Here is a 15,033-nt window from a genome sequence, read left to right as displayed (position 1 = left end):
CGTCCGATACCGATACGATATCTGAGGTTTAGTATCGTCCGATACCGATACGATATCTGAGGTTTAGTATCGGCCGATACCGATACGATATCTGAGGTTTAGTATCGTCCGATACCGATACGATATCTGAGGTTTAGTATTGTCCGATGCCGATCCGATATCTGAGGTTTAGTATCGTCCGATACCGATACGATATCTGAGGTTTAGTATCGGCCGATACCGATACGATATCTGAGGTTTAGTATCGGCCGATACCGATACGATATCTGAGGTTTAGTATCGTCCGATACCGATACGATATCTGAGGTTTAGTATCGGCCGATACCGATACGATATCTGAGGTTTAGTATCGTCCGATACCGATACGATATCTGAGGTTTAGTATCGTCCGATACCGATACGATATCTGAGGTTTAGTATCGTCCGATACCGATCCGATATCTGAGGTTTAGTATCGTCCGATACCGATACGATATCTGAGGTTTAGTATCGTCCGATACCGATACGATATCTGAGGTTTAGTATCGGCCGATACCGATACGATATCTGAGGTTTAGTATCGTCCGATACCGATACGATATCTGAGGTTTAGTATCGTCCGATACCGATCCGATATCTGAGGTTTAGTATCGTCCGATACCGATACGATATCTGAGGTTTAGTATCGTCCGATACCGATACGATATCTGAGGTTTAGTATCGTCCGATACCGATCCGATATCTGAGGTTTAGTATCGTCCGATACCGATACGATATCTGAGGTTTAGTATCGTCCGATACCGATACGATATCTGAGGTTTAGTATCGTCCGATACCGATACGATATCTGAGGTTTAGTATCGTCCGATGCCGATCCGATATCTGAGGTTTAGTATCGTCCGATACCGATCCGATATCTGAGGTTTAGTATCGTCCGATACCGATACGATATCTGAGGTTTAGTATCGGCCGATACCGATACGATATCTGAGGTTTAGTATCGTCCGATACCGATACGATATCTGAGGTTTAGTATCGGCCGATACCGATACGATATCTGAGGTTTAGTATTGTCCGATACCGATACGATATCTGAGGTTTAGTATCGTCCGATACCGATACGATATCTGAGGTTTAGTATCGTCCGATACCGATACGATATCTGAGGTTTAGTATCGGCCGATACCGATACGATATCTGAGGTTTAGTATCGTCCGATACCGATACGATATCTGAGGTTTAGTATTGTCCGATGCCGATCCGATATCTGAGGTTTAGTATCGTCCGATACCGATACGATATCTGAGGTTTAGTATCGGCCGATACCGATACGATATCTGAGGTTTAGTATCGGCCGATACCGATACGATATCTGAGGTTTAGTATCGGCCGATACCGATACGATATCTGAGGTTTAGTATTGTCCGATACCGATCCGATATCTGAGGTTTAGTATCGTCCGATACCGATACGATATCTGAGGTTTAGTATTGTCCGATACCGATCCGATATCTGAGGTTTAGTATCGTCCGATACCGATACGATATCTGAGGTTTAGTATCGTCCGATACCGATACGATATCTGAGGTTTAGTATCGTCCGATCCCGATCCGATATCTGAGGTTTAGTATCGGCCGATACCGATACGATATCTGAGGTTTAGTATTGTCCGATACCGATCCGATATCTGAGGTTTAGTATCGTCCGATACCGATACGATATCTGAGGTTTAGTATTGGCCGATACCGATACGATATCAGAGGTTTAGTATCGTCCGATACAGATACCGTTATCTGAGATTTAGTATCGGCCGATACGATACAGAAAAACAGTGCAGAATTAATTCTTTTGTGAAAGACAACATCAGACTTGACTTAAACATTTCTTTCCTATTTTTTTAAAAACAAATAAACGGATATAAATGTACTGAATTACTTATTTATTTGATAATTGTGCACCAGTAAAACAACAAATATAACAAGTGTAACTGGTTCAGTCCATGCAGTTAGGGATTCAAAATCTATTGTAAATCAAAAAAACTAACATGTAAACTAACAATGCTAACAGGGTGTGCGCACACAAAAATACAATAGAAACAGACGTTGACCAATGCTCCAGTTATGCACAACATCCAGCTGTTGGCTTGGTGTATAAGACTCCCAGATGCACTGAGAAACTGGTAAAATATCTAAAGTTTTTCCACTCTTTACCCAAGAGTTGCATTCTACACACGGATTTGAACTGTTACTGTTTTTATTCATTTACTCTCACTGAAAGTAAAAAGACTTGCCAAGAAAAGCTCAGAGGGTACCTTTACTTTAAATGTCAGTTCTGAATCTTAAACGTAATTGTGAGTGTTTACTCCTCCGCCGGCTCTTCTTTCTTTCTTTTAGTTGCTCTCAACCTGCATCAGTTTGTGCAAGAGCACCAGCCGAGCTTGACCTAAATAGGTTGCATAATCACACTGAACTGATGAACTCTGTCAAAGTTCAAAAACAGGATTCAAACCGAGTTTCAAAAGAAAGTTAAATCTCCGTGTTTCTGTGTGCTTAGATGTTGAAACTGGATATCATCCAAAAGGATTAGGTAATAAATCAACATTACCAGCTGAGCATGTTGAGTATAAATGTAAGCTAGAGCAGCAGCGGTGAAAAGATTCGGTCCGGCAGAGAAGACAGGATGAAGAGTCTGGTGTTCTTGCTGTTGGTGGCTGCGGCCAGTGCTAAGGTCTTCGATCGCTGTGAGTGGGCTCGAGTGCTGAAGAGTAATGGGATGGATGGCTTCCGTGGTTACAGCCTGGCCAACTGTGAGTACCAACCTGTCACGAACATATTCCAGCTGGAGCAGAGCCGTCAGCCATTTATGTTTCTAAACCAATTTTAGTCACACATTCAACATAGCATTGCTTTTAAGAACCGTATCGTCGTGTACATGTCCGATATCCCGGCGGTCCCCAACCGTTTTTTCGCCACGGACCAGTTTAAGGTCAGACAATATTTTCACGGACCGGCCTTTAAGGTGAGAGCCGGTTGCCGCATATTATGCAGAGCGGGCTTGGTGCGTGGGAATCACCTGTCGCCATAAATCCATATTTTAAGTAGGTCTCCTGTTGTTGTCTGTTAAATGCAGCTTTCTTTTTCTTCGTGGTTATAGGCTCTTCTTCAAATCAAATCAAATCAAATCAAATCAAATCAAATCAAATTTATTTGTAGCACATTTCATGTACAAACAATTCAAAGTGCTTCACATAAAATAAAAGCATTGCAGCAGGGAGTGGAAGAAGCATTAAAAATACATAAAAGAATATAAAGAGAAACAAATAAAACAATTTAAATGAATTCAAACAAGCGTGCAGATTTCATGCATAGACACATGAGAAAAGAAATGTAATTGTAATGTGATTGTAAGGTCCCGAGTGTCAAGATATTTACCAACGCTGACCCTCTTCTCTTTGCTCCCAAACAGAATGATCTCAGTTTTGTCTTCATTTAATTGTAGAAAACTCTCTCTCATCCAGGTGTTTACTTCCTCCAGACACTGACACAGTACGTCTGCTGGGCTGCAGTCGCCATGGTGACAGAGACACATAAAGTTGTGTATCGTCTGCATAACTGTGATAATTGATGTTAAAGTTCTGCAATATCTGACCCAAAGGGAGCATATACAAGTTAAACAGAAGAGGTCCAAGAATTGACCCCTGGGGGACTCCACAAGTCATGGCCACTCGCTCAGATTCATAGCTGCCAATTGTAACAAAATAACTTCTTCTGTCTCCTCACTGGGCCCCTTCCTCCTTTGCAAATAAACTTTCCAAAGACGTCTGTTTTTTACTCATTTTGCTAGCTTGTGGGTTTAATATTAGCGGTAATGTATCACGTGACCGAGACAAGTATCTTGACACGTGTCAATGAGTCATAGACGGATGTAACGGAGAGAATTCGGTTATTTTTAAAAATAAAACATTGTTCAGACTCGGATAATAAATAAAACGGAAATAATGGAAGTTATTTATTCTTTCCGCTGCTCTACACCACTTGTTCATAAAGCACCATGACATGCATCTATGTCTTTGCTCACTTTCATCAATCACAAAGCAAAAACGAATGTTGAGCCACTTTTCAAAGATGTATTTACACAAGTAAACCTGTTGAGCTCAGGAAGTGGTCCTGAAAAGCCCGTCTGCCCTGTTTTTCTGTAGGGGTCTGTCTAACGTCTCACGAGTCTCGTTTTAACACCAACGCCATCAACCGCAACAACCCAGACGGATCCACTGACTACGGCATCTTCCAGATCAACAACCGCTGGTGGTGCAACGACGGCACATACCGAACAGCCAATGGATGCAACATCAGGTGCAGCGGTCAGTAAGCCTTTATCTGCAGTTTCCTCTTTGTTTTCTACATTTTTTAGGTTTTCATGCATGTTTTTGCCTCTGCACCTTCTCTGATCTAATATAACTGGGTGCTATGAGAGCTTGCATGCTTCGACCTCCACAAGTCTGGCATTTCTTCACAAGGAGATTTTACATCCTCTATCATAAAATAAGAGAATATATGAGTTGATATAAATGTTTGATCTGTACACATGTTCGCTGGTTTGTGTTTTTCTGTCATATATATATGTCCTTACAGCTTCCTGTCCTTTATAGAACTGATTTTAAACTTTTAATACCCAGTAGCATGATGACACTTTTATCTTATTTTATCTTATTTATTTTGTTGTATTTTATTGCTTTCACTGTTCTTTTATTGTTTTTATTTGTTTTTACTTCTTCTTCTCTTAATTTATTACCTGCTGTAAAGCACTTTGGTACACCGTAAGGATTGTCTGTGAAGGGCTGTATAAATAAAATACATTTACATATATCAGAAATTAAATCCAAACATGCACAATTAAAAAAAATGGCCGTTCATTTTTACCCTTTTTTGTACAGAGCTTCAGTCTGATGATGTAAGGGCAGCGATCAACTGTGCCAAACGCGTTGTTAGGGATCCAAATGGCATGGCAGCCTGGTAAGACAAAGTCATGTGACATCCAGATGAAGACAGGGTTGTTCTGCATAAACCTTTAGACGTGGAGGTCAGCGATGTCATTTTGTCTGGTTTCAGGGTGGCCTGGCGTGTTCACTGCAGAGGTCGGGACTTGAGCTCCTATGTTGCTGGATGTGGCGTTTAATCACCACCAATCAGGACTGATGAAATAAAATCTAACTGAGTCAGATTCATTTTTTCTGTCAGTGTGGTTTATGTTTACTGTGCAAGATTGGGGAGAACCAGACCGTTAAGTAATGTGGAAATTTAATTTTAAAAAAGCAGGTTCGGTTTTCACTCCTGACTGTGTTCAACAGAAGTGATGGAATATTCAAAATATTTACAAAATAAAAGTTTGTAAAAAGTCTTACTAAGTCAGTAAATATTTCCCAGAGATCTTTATTGTGTCACTAGTGTGCTGTTGGATATTTTTAAGATAATCAAGGGAACGTTAGGCCTTAAAGTCCGTCGAGCTGCGTCTTATTTCTGACCCGGGCCTCTTCAAATCCAGGCTAAAAACCTACTTATTTAGGATTGCTTTTAATACCCAGTATGATGACACTTTTATCTTATTTTTAGGGCTGGGCAAGTTAACTCGTAATTATCGCATTAACTTGTTAATTCTTTAACGCCGATAAATATTTTATCGCGCATTAACGCAGGTTTATTTATTTATTTATGTATTTTTTTAATGTAAAAATAAAAAGATAAAAAACAATTTAATTTAAAAAAAATAATAATTTTAAATTTAAATTTTCTCGTCCAAAAACTTCTTGCTCCAAAAGACAACGAATGTGGCAAAAAGTTTTCAAATGAAAGTCCAAAACCCAAATGTGGCTTCACAGTGGCCCCACATTTTTATCCACATAAAAATCCGTCTAAACAGTGAATTAAGCCAATAAATAATCATATGAAGAGGTTTTTAAGCTAATTTCAAGATCACTTTTATTTCAAAAGTCCTAAATATCACATCTTATTTCAAGAAATCTGGACAAGCCGATTTTCACTAGTTCCATTGGCAGATTTTTTTTGCTTATTTCAAGCAAAAACGTCTTTTATATTGTTGTTTTTTTATTTTCGGAGGGGTATTTTTTCCAGTGTAGGTAACCATTTGCAGCAAACAGCCGTGTTGTCTCTGATTTAAATGTTGTTGTAGCCAAAATGGCAGCAAACGTCTGCAACCACGATCCGGAGGGAGGTGGAGCAGCACTTTAACGACGCTCATTGTTTAAGCGTTAAATGTCCAAGGTGATCACAGTGTAAAAGCTTTAAAATGGCCAAGTGAAACGTCCCTCCTTGCAGCAGCATCATGGCCCCACAGTTGTGTTGTGATGCAGAGCACGAACGGAGCTGCTATAACAGGATGGGAGCAGAAATCCCTGGACGAGGCGGGGAGAGAGGAAAAGAAAGAAAGGAAGAGAGGTGAACCTGGCACCAAAGCAGGATTTTAAATGTGCGGTTGCAGTGATCAGAAACTGGCATCATAGAGCCATTAGCGGATGCAAATGAGGGCAGAAACTGGCAGGCTCGGTTTGTCTCACGCTTTCTTTAACACAAACAATCACACACACAGAGTCCAACATCTGGACAAGAAACATTCGATTGTCTGACGGCAACAAACCGAGAGCTAATCTGTTTCTTTAGCTGAAAACAGAACATTTCCCTGTTGTCGGTGCTTCAGGAAAGCTCACAGAAAGCATCACGGACAACTAGTTTTGTCCTTTTGGGAGCAGGCAGGGAGGATCAGGAAATGTCATGCTGATAACATGCATGGCCAAAAGTATGAGGGCGCTCAATTATTCCAGCTCAGCGTGTCCACCATGGATGTTAGAGGACAGTATTAGGTACTTAATACTAGAGATGGGGACTCGAGTCCCTGTGACTTGGACTTGAGTCGACTCAAGTCGCTGTTTTGATGACTTGTGACTTGACTTGACTAAAAATAAAAGACTCGAGACTCGACTGGGACTTGGAAGTTAAAGACTCGGCACTTGACTTGACTTGAGACACGATGACTTGAATGACTTGAGTGTTATTCAGTTCATGTTTTCAGTTTGAATATAAAATTAATTAATTAATTAAAAAAATAACATTGATTACCCGGTACACTGGAAAAAAAGCCCCTCCAAAAATAAGTAAAAAAACAACAAATAAAAGACGTTTTTGCTTGAAATAAGCAAAAAAATCTGCCAATGGAACTAGTGAAAATCGGCTTGTCCAGATTTTTTTAAATAAGATGTGATATTTGGGACTTTTGAGATAAAAGTGATCTTGAAATTAGCTTAAAAACCTCTTCAAATGAAAAAAAAAAGCTTGTTTCATATGATATGTGACTCAAAACAATTTGTTTTCAAGACTTTTTCATTTAACAAGATATTCCAGATGTATTGTCTTCAAACAAGTCCCTATATCTGGCTGAAATGGTGCTTGTTAGGCAGTTGTGTCTGATATTAAGTGTAATGAGATATTTTGACTAGAAATGAGACAAATATACTTGGTAAGCCTTTGATTTTTTCCAGTGTAGGAGCGCAGGCTGAGAATGGCGTCCTGATTGGATCCCTACCCTGTCAGTCAGCCATGCCCTCTCTACATACCTTAGTGTTTATTGGAGAGAATAAACTCACATCAGATATGCATCAACATGTCAGCGGGACGAGAGTCGTTGTCTTCGGCTTTCATAATCACCATTTTGACGATACAAGACGAACAGCTCAGTGCAAGACATGCGGCATCAAGACAGCCAGACGACAACTTCCAACTTTGTTCGTCATTTGAAGATCCATTCTGACCAGTAAGTGCTGTTAAATTAGCTAATATTATCCTGTTAGCCTAGTCGGTAGTTAGCTAACGTTAGCTTGATATGATACGGGGTGGACAGGTTGGACACATTGGCCAATGATGTTTACTGACAGTTACATATATATTTGTGTTTTCACTTTATTAAGATCAGATTCTGCAGGTAAAAATGCAATAATAAGGTGACTTGACCAAGAAAAAATGACTTGAGAAAGCTGTATACAGCCTGCAGAGGGGAGAGAAACATGTATCTGGAGCCCATTTCCCACCCAAAAAAAGAGGTCTGAGGAGCGACTGATGAGGGTTCAGTGCAAATGAAAAAAAAGTTTCTCCTCTGAAGCTTTGTTTAAAGAGATTCTCCTCCCGCCAAACACGACTCAAAGGGTTGTAAGCTCGTGCAGACAGATCCATCCATCCACTTTCTGTACCCGCTTAATGCAACTCAGGGTCGCGTGGGGGCGGAGCCTATCCCAGCTGCCATCGGGTGAGGGGCGGGGTGCACCTGGACGGGTCACCGGTCCATCACAGGGCCACACGGAGACGAACCAGACACACAATCATGCAGGCGGATAAAATCTATAATTAAGTTAAAAGCAAATGTGGCCTCTAATGGTTGTGTGAAGTGTGTGAAGTGTAAAAATGGCATTCATGTTGATGGTTATGTTGCAAAAAGAGTGTATTTTATTCATATTGATCATTTTCTAACCTAAAACAAGTAGTTTTATAATCTAACTTTAACTTTAACCAAGTGATATTATTGTCGAACCCAGTCAGGATTGTTTGGTGACATCAAGGCAACCAAAACGGTTAAGTTCTAACAGTTTTTATGTGTTGGCATGGCAACCAATGAACGTTTGAAAGCACTGCAGCCCATCTAACCCGCCTCCCACCGGTTTACCTTTTTAAAGATTTTATGACTTAGCAAAATAAAGACTTTCAGTTCCATTCGATTTTATTCACATGGAGCCAAATTACAACAAATGTCATCTCAAAGCACTTCAGAGTTACAATCCAATTCACGATAATTAGATCCAATTCACTGGGATGCAATCATAATCTTTAGACTTGAGAGTGATGTGTGCTCCAATTCAGACCCTCGTGTGAGTCATAATTCCCTCCTTCTATGCTCAGTAGTTCATTTGAAGCCATGATGGGTTTTATTTAAAGCAGCACCGGAGAATGTTTTGCTCTTTGGAGAATATAAAGCTGCTTCACTGGTTTTGTTAAAGGAATCCTCAGCTTCCGTCTCCTCTGATGGACGGCGGGAAACCGGGGCTCCGGAGCCCCACGGGGCTCTTTCGTCCCTCTGCTGGGGCCCCCGGTGGCTTTGGACAATAGATAATGAGTATTTGGTTTTGTTTTGTTTTCTAAATGTGAAGATTATGTATGACGTATGTTAGAGAAATGCTGTGATGTGTATTGGAAAAGTGACAGCCAATGAGATGCACTGATGATGATGATGATGATGATGATGATGATGATGATGATGATGATGTGTCTGTACAGACTGACACGAATCAATAAAGATGAGGTGTAGAAAAGTTCCAGTTCACAAACTTCCGTAAGTCTTTTTCGTCTAGCGCTGGCTATTTATGTGATTTTTCTGATTTATCTAATTTATCTGATTTATCTGATTTATCTGATTTATCTGATTTATGTAATTTATCTGATATATCTGATTTATGTAATTTATATGATTTATGTAATTTATATGATTTATGTAATTTATATGATTTATGTAATTTATCTGATATATCTGATTTATGTAATTTATATGATTTATGTAATTTATATGATTTATGTAATTTATATGATTTATATGATTTATATGATTTATGTAATTTATGTGATTTGTGTAATTTCTGTGATTTATATGATTTATGTAATTTATGTGATTTATGTAATTTATGTGATTTATATGATTTATGTAATTTAGGTGATTTATGTAATTTATATGATTTATGTCATTTATATGATTTATGTCATTTATATGATTTATGTGATTTATGTAATTTATATGATTTATGTGATTTATGTAATTTATATGATTTATGTGATTTATAGGATTTATAGGATTTATATGATTTATGTAATTTATGTGATTTATATGATTTATAGGATTTATATGATTTATGTAATTTATGTAATTTATATGATTTATGTGATTTATATGATTTATGTAATTTATGTAATTTATATGATTTATATGATTTATGTTATTTATGTGATTTATATAATTTATATGATTTATGTAATTTATGTAATTTATATGATTTATGTGATTTATATGATTTATGTAATTTATGTAATTTATATGATTTATGTTATTTATGTGATTTATATAATTTATGTAATTTATATGATTTATATTATTTATGTGATTTATGTAATTTATGTAATTTATGTGATTTATATGATTTATGTAATTTATGTGATTTATATGATTTATAGGATTTATATGATTTATGTAATTTATGTAATTTAGGTTATTTATGTAATTTATATGATTTATGTCATTTATATGATTTATGTCATTTATATGATTTATGTTATTTATGTAATTTATATGATTTATGTGATTTATGTAATTTATATGATTTATGTGATTTATGTAATTTATGTAATTTATGTGATTTATATAATTTATGTAATTTATATGATTTATGTTATTTATGTAATTTATATGATTTATGTGATTTATGTAATTTATGTAATTTATATGATTTATGTCATTTATGTCATTTATGTCATTTATATAATTTATGTAATTTATATGATTTATGTGATTTATGTGATTTATGTAATTTATGTGATTTATGTCATTTATATAATTTATGTAATTTATGTAATTGAGTATTTCAGTAACATTAAAACGTGTTTGTCGCTCAAAATATACGTCACAGCCGCCGGCACGCAGCTCATTGAGCTGTCCGACCCCAGTTCACATCAAAATTTTACACACTATATATCCAACTAATTTATATTTATCTACATTTTTAAATATTGAAAACAAATGCAGTTGTTGCAATATGGAACCAGACACCTTAACTCATTTATACATCGAACAGCAGACATGTGCTCCAATATGTATGTATCGACAAAAATAAATAAATGATAAATAAGTCATGGTAAATTAAAGTCATTATTAGTAATGCCAGTAAACTTGAAAAAGTAGGGAGAATAATAAATAAATACGCCCTATATATATTGTTATATATGGAACCAGAAACCTTAACTCATTTGTTCTACCACTGTGCCCAATCTATTCATTTCTGGACTCAACTTGAACAATATATATAGGGCGTATTTATTTATTATTCTCCCTACTGTTTCAAGTTAACTGGCATTACTAATAATGACTTTAATTTACCATGACTTATTTATCATTTATTTATTTTTGTCAATACATAAATATTGGAGCACATGTCTGCTGTTCGATGTATAATTGTTTGTATGTACCACCTTTTTCAATAATAATAATAAAAAAAAAGCTGTCCAACCACGGATAAATCCAAGGAAAGAAAAGTTTCTGAAGCAAACAGAAGGTTTGATGCAACGTGGGCAGATTAATGAAGCTGCTCTGAGCAGTCTGCTTAATGTGGAGAAACAGGAAAACATCTAAAAGTCAAATGCTGCAACACATTTGCAGAAAAACTTTGCTGAAAAATATCCGGATGGATTTGCTGCATTTTTATTTCATAATTACCAAGAAGAACTCAAGTAGACATTCAGTGTTTTATTTGAAAGTGTTGAAAATGTTTGTGTTGCATGTAAAAAAGAAAGATTCGTTTATCTCTGGAGCAGTTCTTTGATTTCATAAAAGCAACACGAATAAATGTTCTTTATACACAGAAGCCTATAAAGGTAAAAAAAAAACACGTATGCAGTGTTCTTATCTTTTTCTTTTCTGTGGGAAACGGGTCCAAATGGCTCTGAGTGTTGATGTTCTGCTCATACACTTTATCTTTGTCACTTGTTTGTTGTTTGTTTGTTGTTGTTTTTACTTTATTCATCATGGAAAAAGTGTGTTTTTATCGAGTTGTTGGGGGGCGGCTGCTTCTCTGAAGCAGAATGGTGTTATGCTGGGCAGGAAACCACAGTTCTGTAGTGTTAACTCAGCCTCTAAGCAGGGCTGCATAACAAAGGTTGGTTTTCTGAACAAGAAGTCAGAATCTCATAGTTTTAAGGTTCGAAAAAAGGTTTGTTTCAGTGATGCAAGTTTGAAGGTTGCCATGGCAACACCTTGATTCTTCTCTTCTTCACACGTTCTGCTGTAGATCTGCTGCTGTGTTTGGGATCTTTGTCCTGTTGGTGAGCCACTCAGTGGGGTCACATGACTCTGAAAGGATCAGATTATTGGCTAAATTACAATCAGACTGAGTTATTAAGGGTAATTCTCCTTGGATATCTGGCGGTGAATGAATGGGATCAGAGGCACAAAGCGTGTCATACCCCGGTATGATAGGTGGCGCTGTACCCATTCCAGCTGTTGCTAATAGAGCCACTTCAACAACCTTGAAACTTCTAGTTTTCAAATATATATATATTAAAATAAATTATATAGCTGGCCCTTTTTAAAGAGAGTGAACAGAAATCTTTGGATTTTCTGTAGTCTCAGGTTCTGTTTACATTAATTCATTTCACCATTTCTTCGTGTCGGCGTCTTGCAAACTATTTACATTTACACACAAAGTTGCTGTCCTCTCAATAAAAGCTGAACTGTTTACTCTGAAACGGGGATCGGCTGATTCGCTAGTCACATGACTAATCAGTCATCACATCACATGATCGCCCTTGCTTTATTATTTATTATGCTTTATTATTTATTCTTTATTATTTATTCTTTGGCGACAACAACTTGGTCCACGAAATTGTCCCACCATGCGCTGCTTCTTCCCGGTCTAACCCAAAAGCGGCGCTCCATGTACGGCTTGCGTTGCTGCAGTGGCTGGGTTCTCATCATAAAAGCTTGTTGAATCTGGCGCCTCCTGCCACGTATTGTTGTGCACAGCGTACTACCAGCAGCAGGACATGGAGCAGGCTCCCATGCTGATCGTGGTTGTCCATGATTTCCATATTCTTCTCGATGACACGAATAGAAAGGAAGTGAGTAACTGAAGTGAAGCACGCCTGTTTGTTTTTAGTTTCCCAGCACTCAAGTCACATGACCAACGATACCAGCCCAGCGAATCAGGGAGGAGTACGTCCGCAGTAGCTAGAGCTCAGCACTGCGGATCCTCGTTTCTCACCGTTTACAACTGCTAAAATCAGCATCGTATGCGAATGCTTACGTGGGCTCCGGCGTATTTGAATCCTTCCACCTATGAAGTCGTATTCCAGTATTTTAATGTAAATGAACAGTGCATCCACGATAGAAACGATATAGAAACAGATTAGTATAAATGGCACCTCAGACTGCAGCAGCTTCCTTGGCCACACCTATCGCTATTCCCATGTAAAGTACCAGGTGATTGAGTGGCAACAGGTGAGAACACGCCCCATTCAGCCAGCATAAACAAAGCTTCCACTCACTTGTCAACACACCAACTGAGAAACTTGGAGGAGAGACTATGACCAACGCAAGGAAGATGTGGCCTGCTGAAGCTGCACAGCTGATCCAGGAACAACTTGCTCTGGAGAGTGAGTCTGATGACGCCTTGTCAGATCTATCCAGTGACGATGAAGACGATGAAGACGTGCATTTTGAGCTTCGTATTGATCCTGCTGAAGAGTAAGTAGGCTTGTGTGTTTTACTAGCTGTTGTCATGATTTATCAGTTAGCTGTGGAGAATCTAATCAGCTACGGAGGTGCTGTCTAGTGATGGTTTATCTCCTCTGCTGATTTTGTATATGTGGAACGTGTAAAATGTAGGTATCAGAAAACTTGCATCATAATTGCATGAGAACTTTTGACCATTCCCTTACGCAAAAAATAATGCAACCCTCTGCCGCAACACCAACAAGCAAGCTGCCAGGAAGGCAGAGGTGCCAGAGGTGCAAAGTACAGATGGGTTGATGTTGGAGTTGCAGAATTCTACCCATTCCTTGGGCTGATGTTCTACACGAGCATGCTCAAGGTGAAACATGTCACTGACTACTGGAGGAGAAACACCATCTTCTCTATCCCTTTTCCAGCACAGACTATGGCAAGGGGCAGATACAGAACAATCTTCTGGAATCTGCACATAAGTGCCCCAGATGAAGACAGAGAAAATGATGCCAAGAAGGGAACCTCAGCACTAGCCTGATTAACATAGACTTTCAAATCTCTTCGAGATTCTGGTCTGACCAAGACCATAACGAATACGATTCGAAATGGCCTGGTCAACCCGCCTCCCTCGGGTTGCTACTGGTTGAGGCCAGAAAAGGCTGTGCCTAAGCTTAAGCCAATCACACCACTCTTTCCTCTGACGTATGATTTAGCTACCAGCGGGGCTAACTGGTAGATTAAACTCTTACCAAAGCCAGTAGGGAGCAAGGCGAAAACGTCTTTCCTGTCAAGAAATGATTCAAGGGCTGTTCTTTGCTCGATTTTTAACGAGAATCTCCCGTCGAACACTTTCATTACAGCATCTACAGCAGTGTCAAAAGCTTGACGCTGCTTCATGTTGATATTGAATGAAGCGCTTCCGTGTACAATCCATGGGTTGAGTGGCAGTTCAACCACGTCACTACCTTGAACACGCCTCTACCCTGGGCCGTTGCCGCTGCTCAAAGTTGATTGCTTCCCGACAAAGTGGGTGGAGTTCCCATTTTTTCGGGAACTCGAATCCACCTGAATGAGCAGTTTGCCTGAGTAAGTGTAGCAGAGCCGAAGGTGTTGCGTCACTGCGAGGGCGGAGCCTGGGTACCTCAGCACATGACAAGCTGTTCCGTGTCAAACCACTTATGGACACCATCAGAAATGTCTGCAAAGCATTCTACCACCCCCGCAGGAACATTTCTGTGGATGAACGCATGGTGGCTTCCAGATGTCATGCTATGAGACAGTATATGACGGACAAACCAACTAAGTGGGGGCTTCAAGTTGTTTGTGCTTGCAGACTCCAGCAATGGATTCACTGTCAACTTTTCTGTATACACAGGAAAGAACAATTTTCCCATGGGCCATGGCCTCTCTTATGACTCTGTCATGACACTGACTGACAAAGGATATTTGGGATCTGGATACAATGTCTTCATGGACAATTTTTACACGAGCCCAAAGCTTTTTGGTGCTTGCGGAACC

At 38.7% G+C, this 15,033-nt stretch overlaps 1 protein-coding gene across 1 annotated transcript; it reads left to right on the top strand.

The window, feature by feature from the left end:
- The first annotated feature begins 2,512 nt into the window (after positions 1 to 2,512).
- Positions 2,513 to 5,203, top strand: LOC142372366 (lysozyme C-like). Its single transcript, XM_075455237.1, has 4 exons — positions 2,513 to 2,785; positions 4,178 to 4,339; positions 4,913 to 4,991; positions 5,088 to 5,203. Exons 1-4 carry the CDS (start codon positions 2,659 to 2,661, stop codon positions 5,152 to 5,154), a joined length of 435 nt encoding a protein of 144 aa, XP_075311352.1. The 5' UTR covers positions 2,513 to 2,658; the 3' UTR covers positions 5,155 to 5,203.
- The last annotated feature ends 9,830 nt before the right edge of the window (positions 5,204 to 15,033 follow it).

This window comes from Odontesthes bonariensis, chromosome 22 (assembly GCF_027942865.1).
Source record: "Odontesthes bonariensis isolate fOdoBon6 chromosome 22, fOdoBon6.hap1, whole genome shotgun sequence".
In the NCBI taxonomy this organism is placed as follows: Eukaryota; Metazoa; Chordata; class Actinopteri; order Atheriniformes; family Atherinopsidae; genus Odontesthes; species Odontesthes bonariensis.
This window is presented reverse-complemented; position numbering and strand designations above follow the sequence as displayed.

Excerpts from the sequence above, each read along its gene's own strand:
- LOC142372366 (XM_075455237.1), top strand. The coding sequence starts at position 2,659 with ATGAAGAGTCTGGTGTTCTTGCTGTTGGTGGCTGCGGCCAGTGCTAAG. Across the intron at positions 2,786-4,177 it reads TGGTTACAGCCTGGCCAACT|GGGTCTGTCTAACGTCTCAC; the intron begins GTGAGTACCAAC and ends GTTTTTCTGTAG. Across the intron at positions 4,340-4,912 it reads ATGCAACATCAGGTGCAGCG|AGCTTCAGTCTGATGATGTA; the intron begins GTCAGTAAGCCT and ends TTTTTTGTACAG.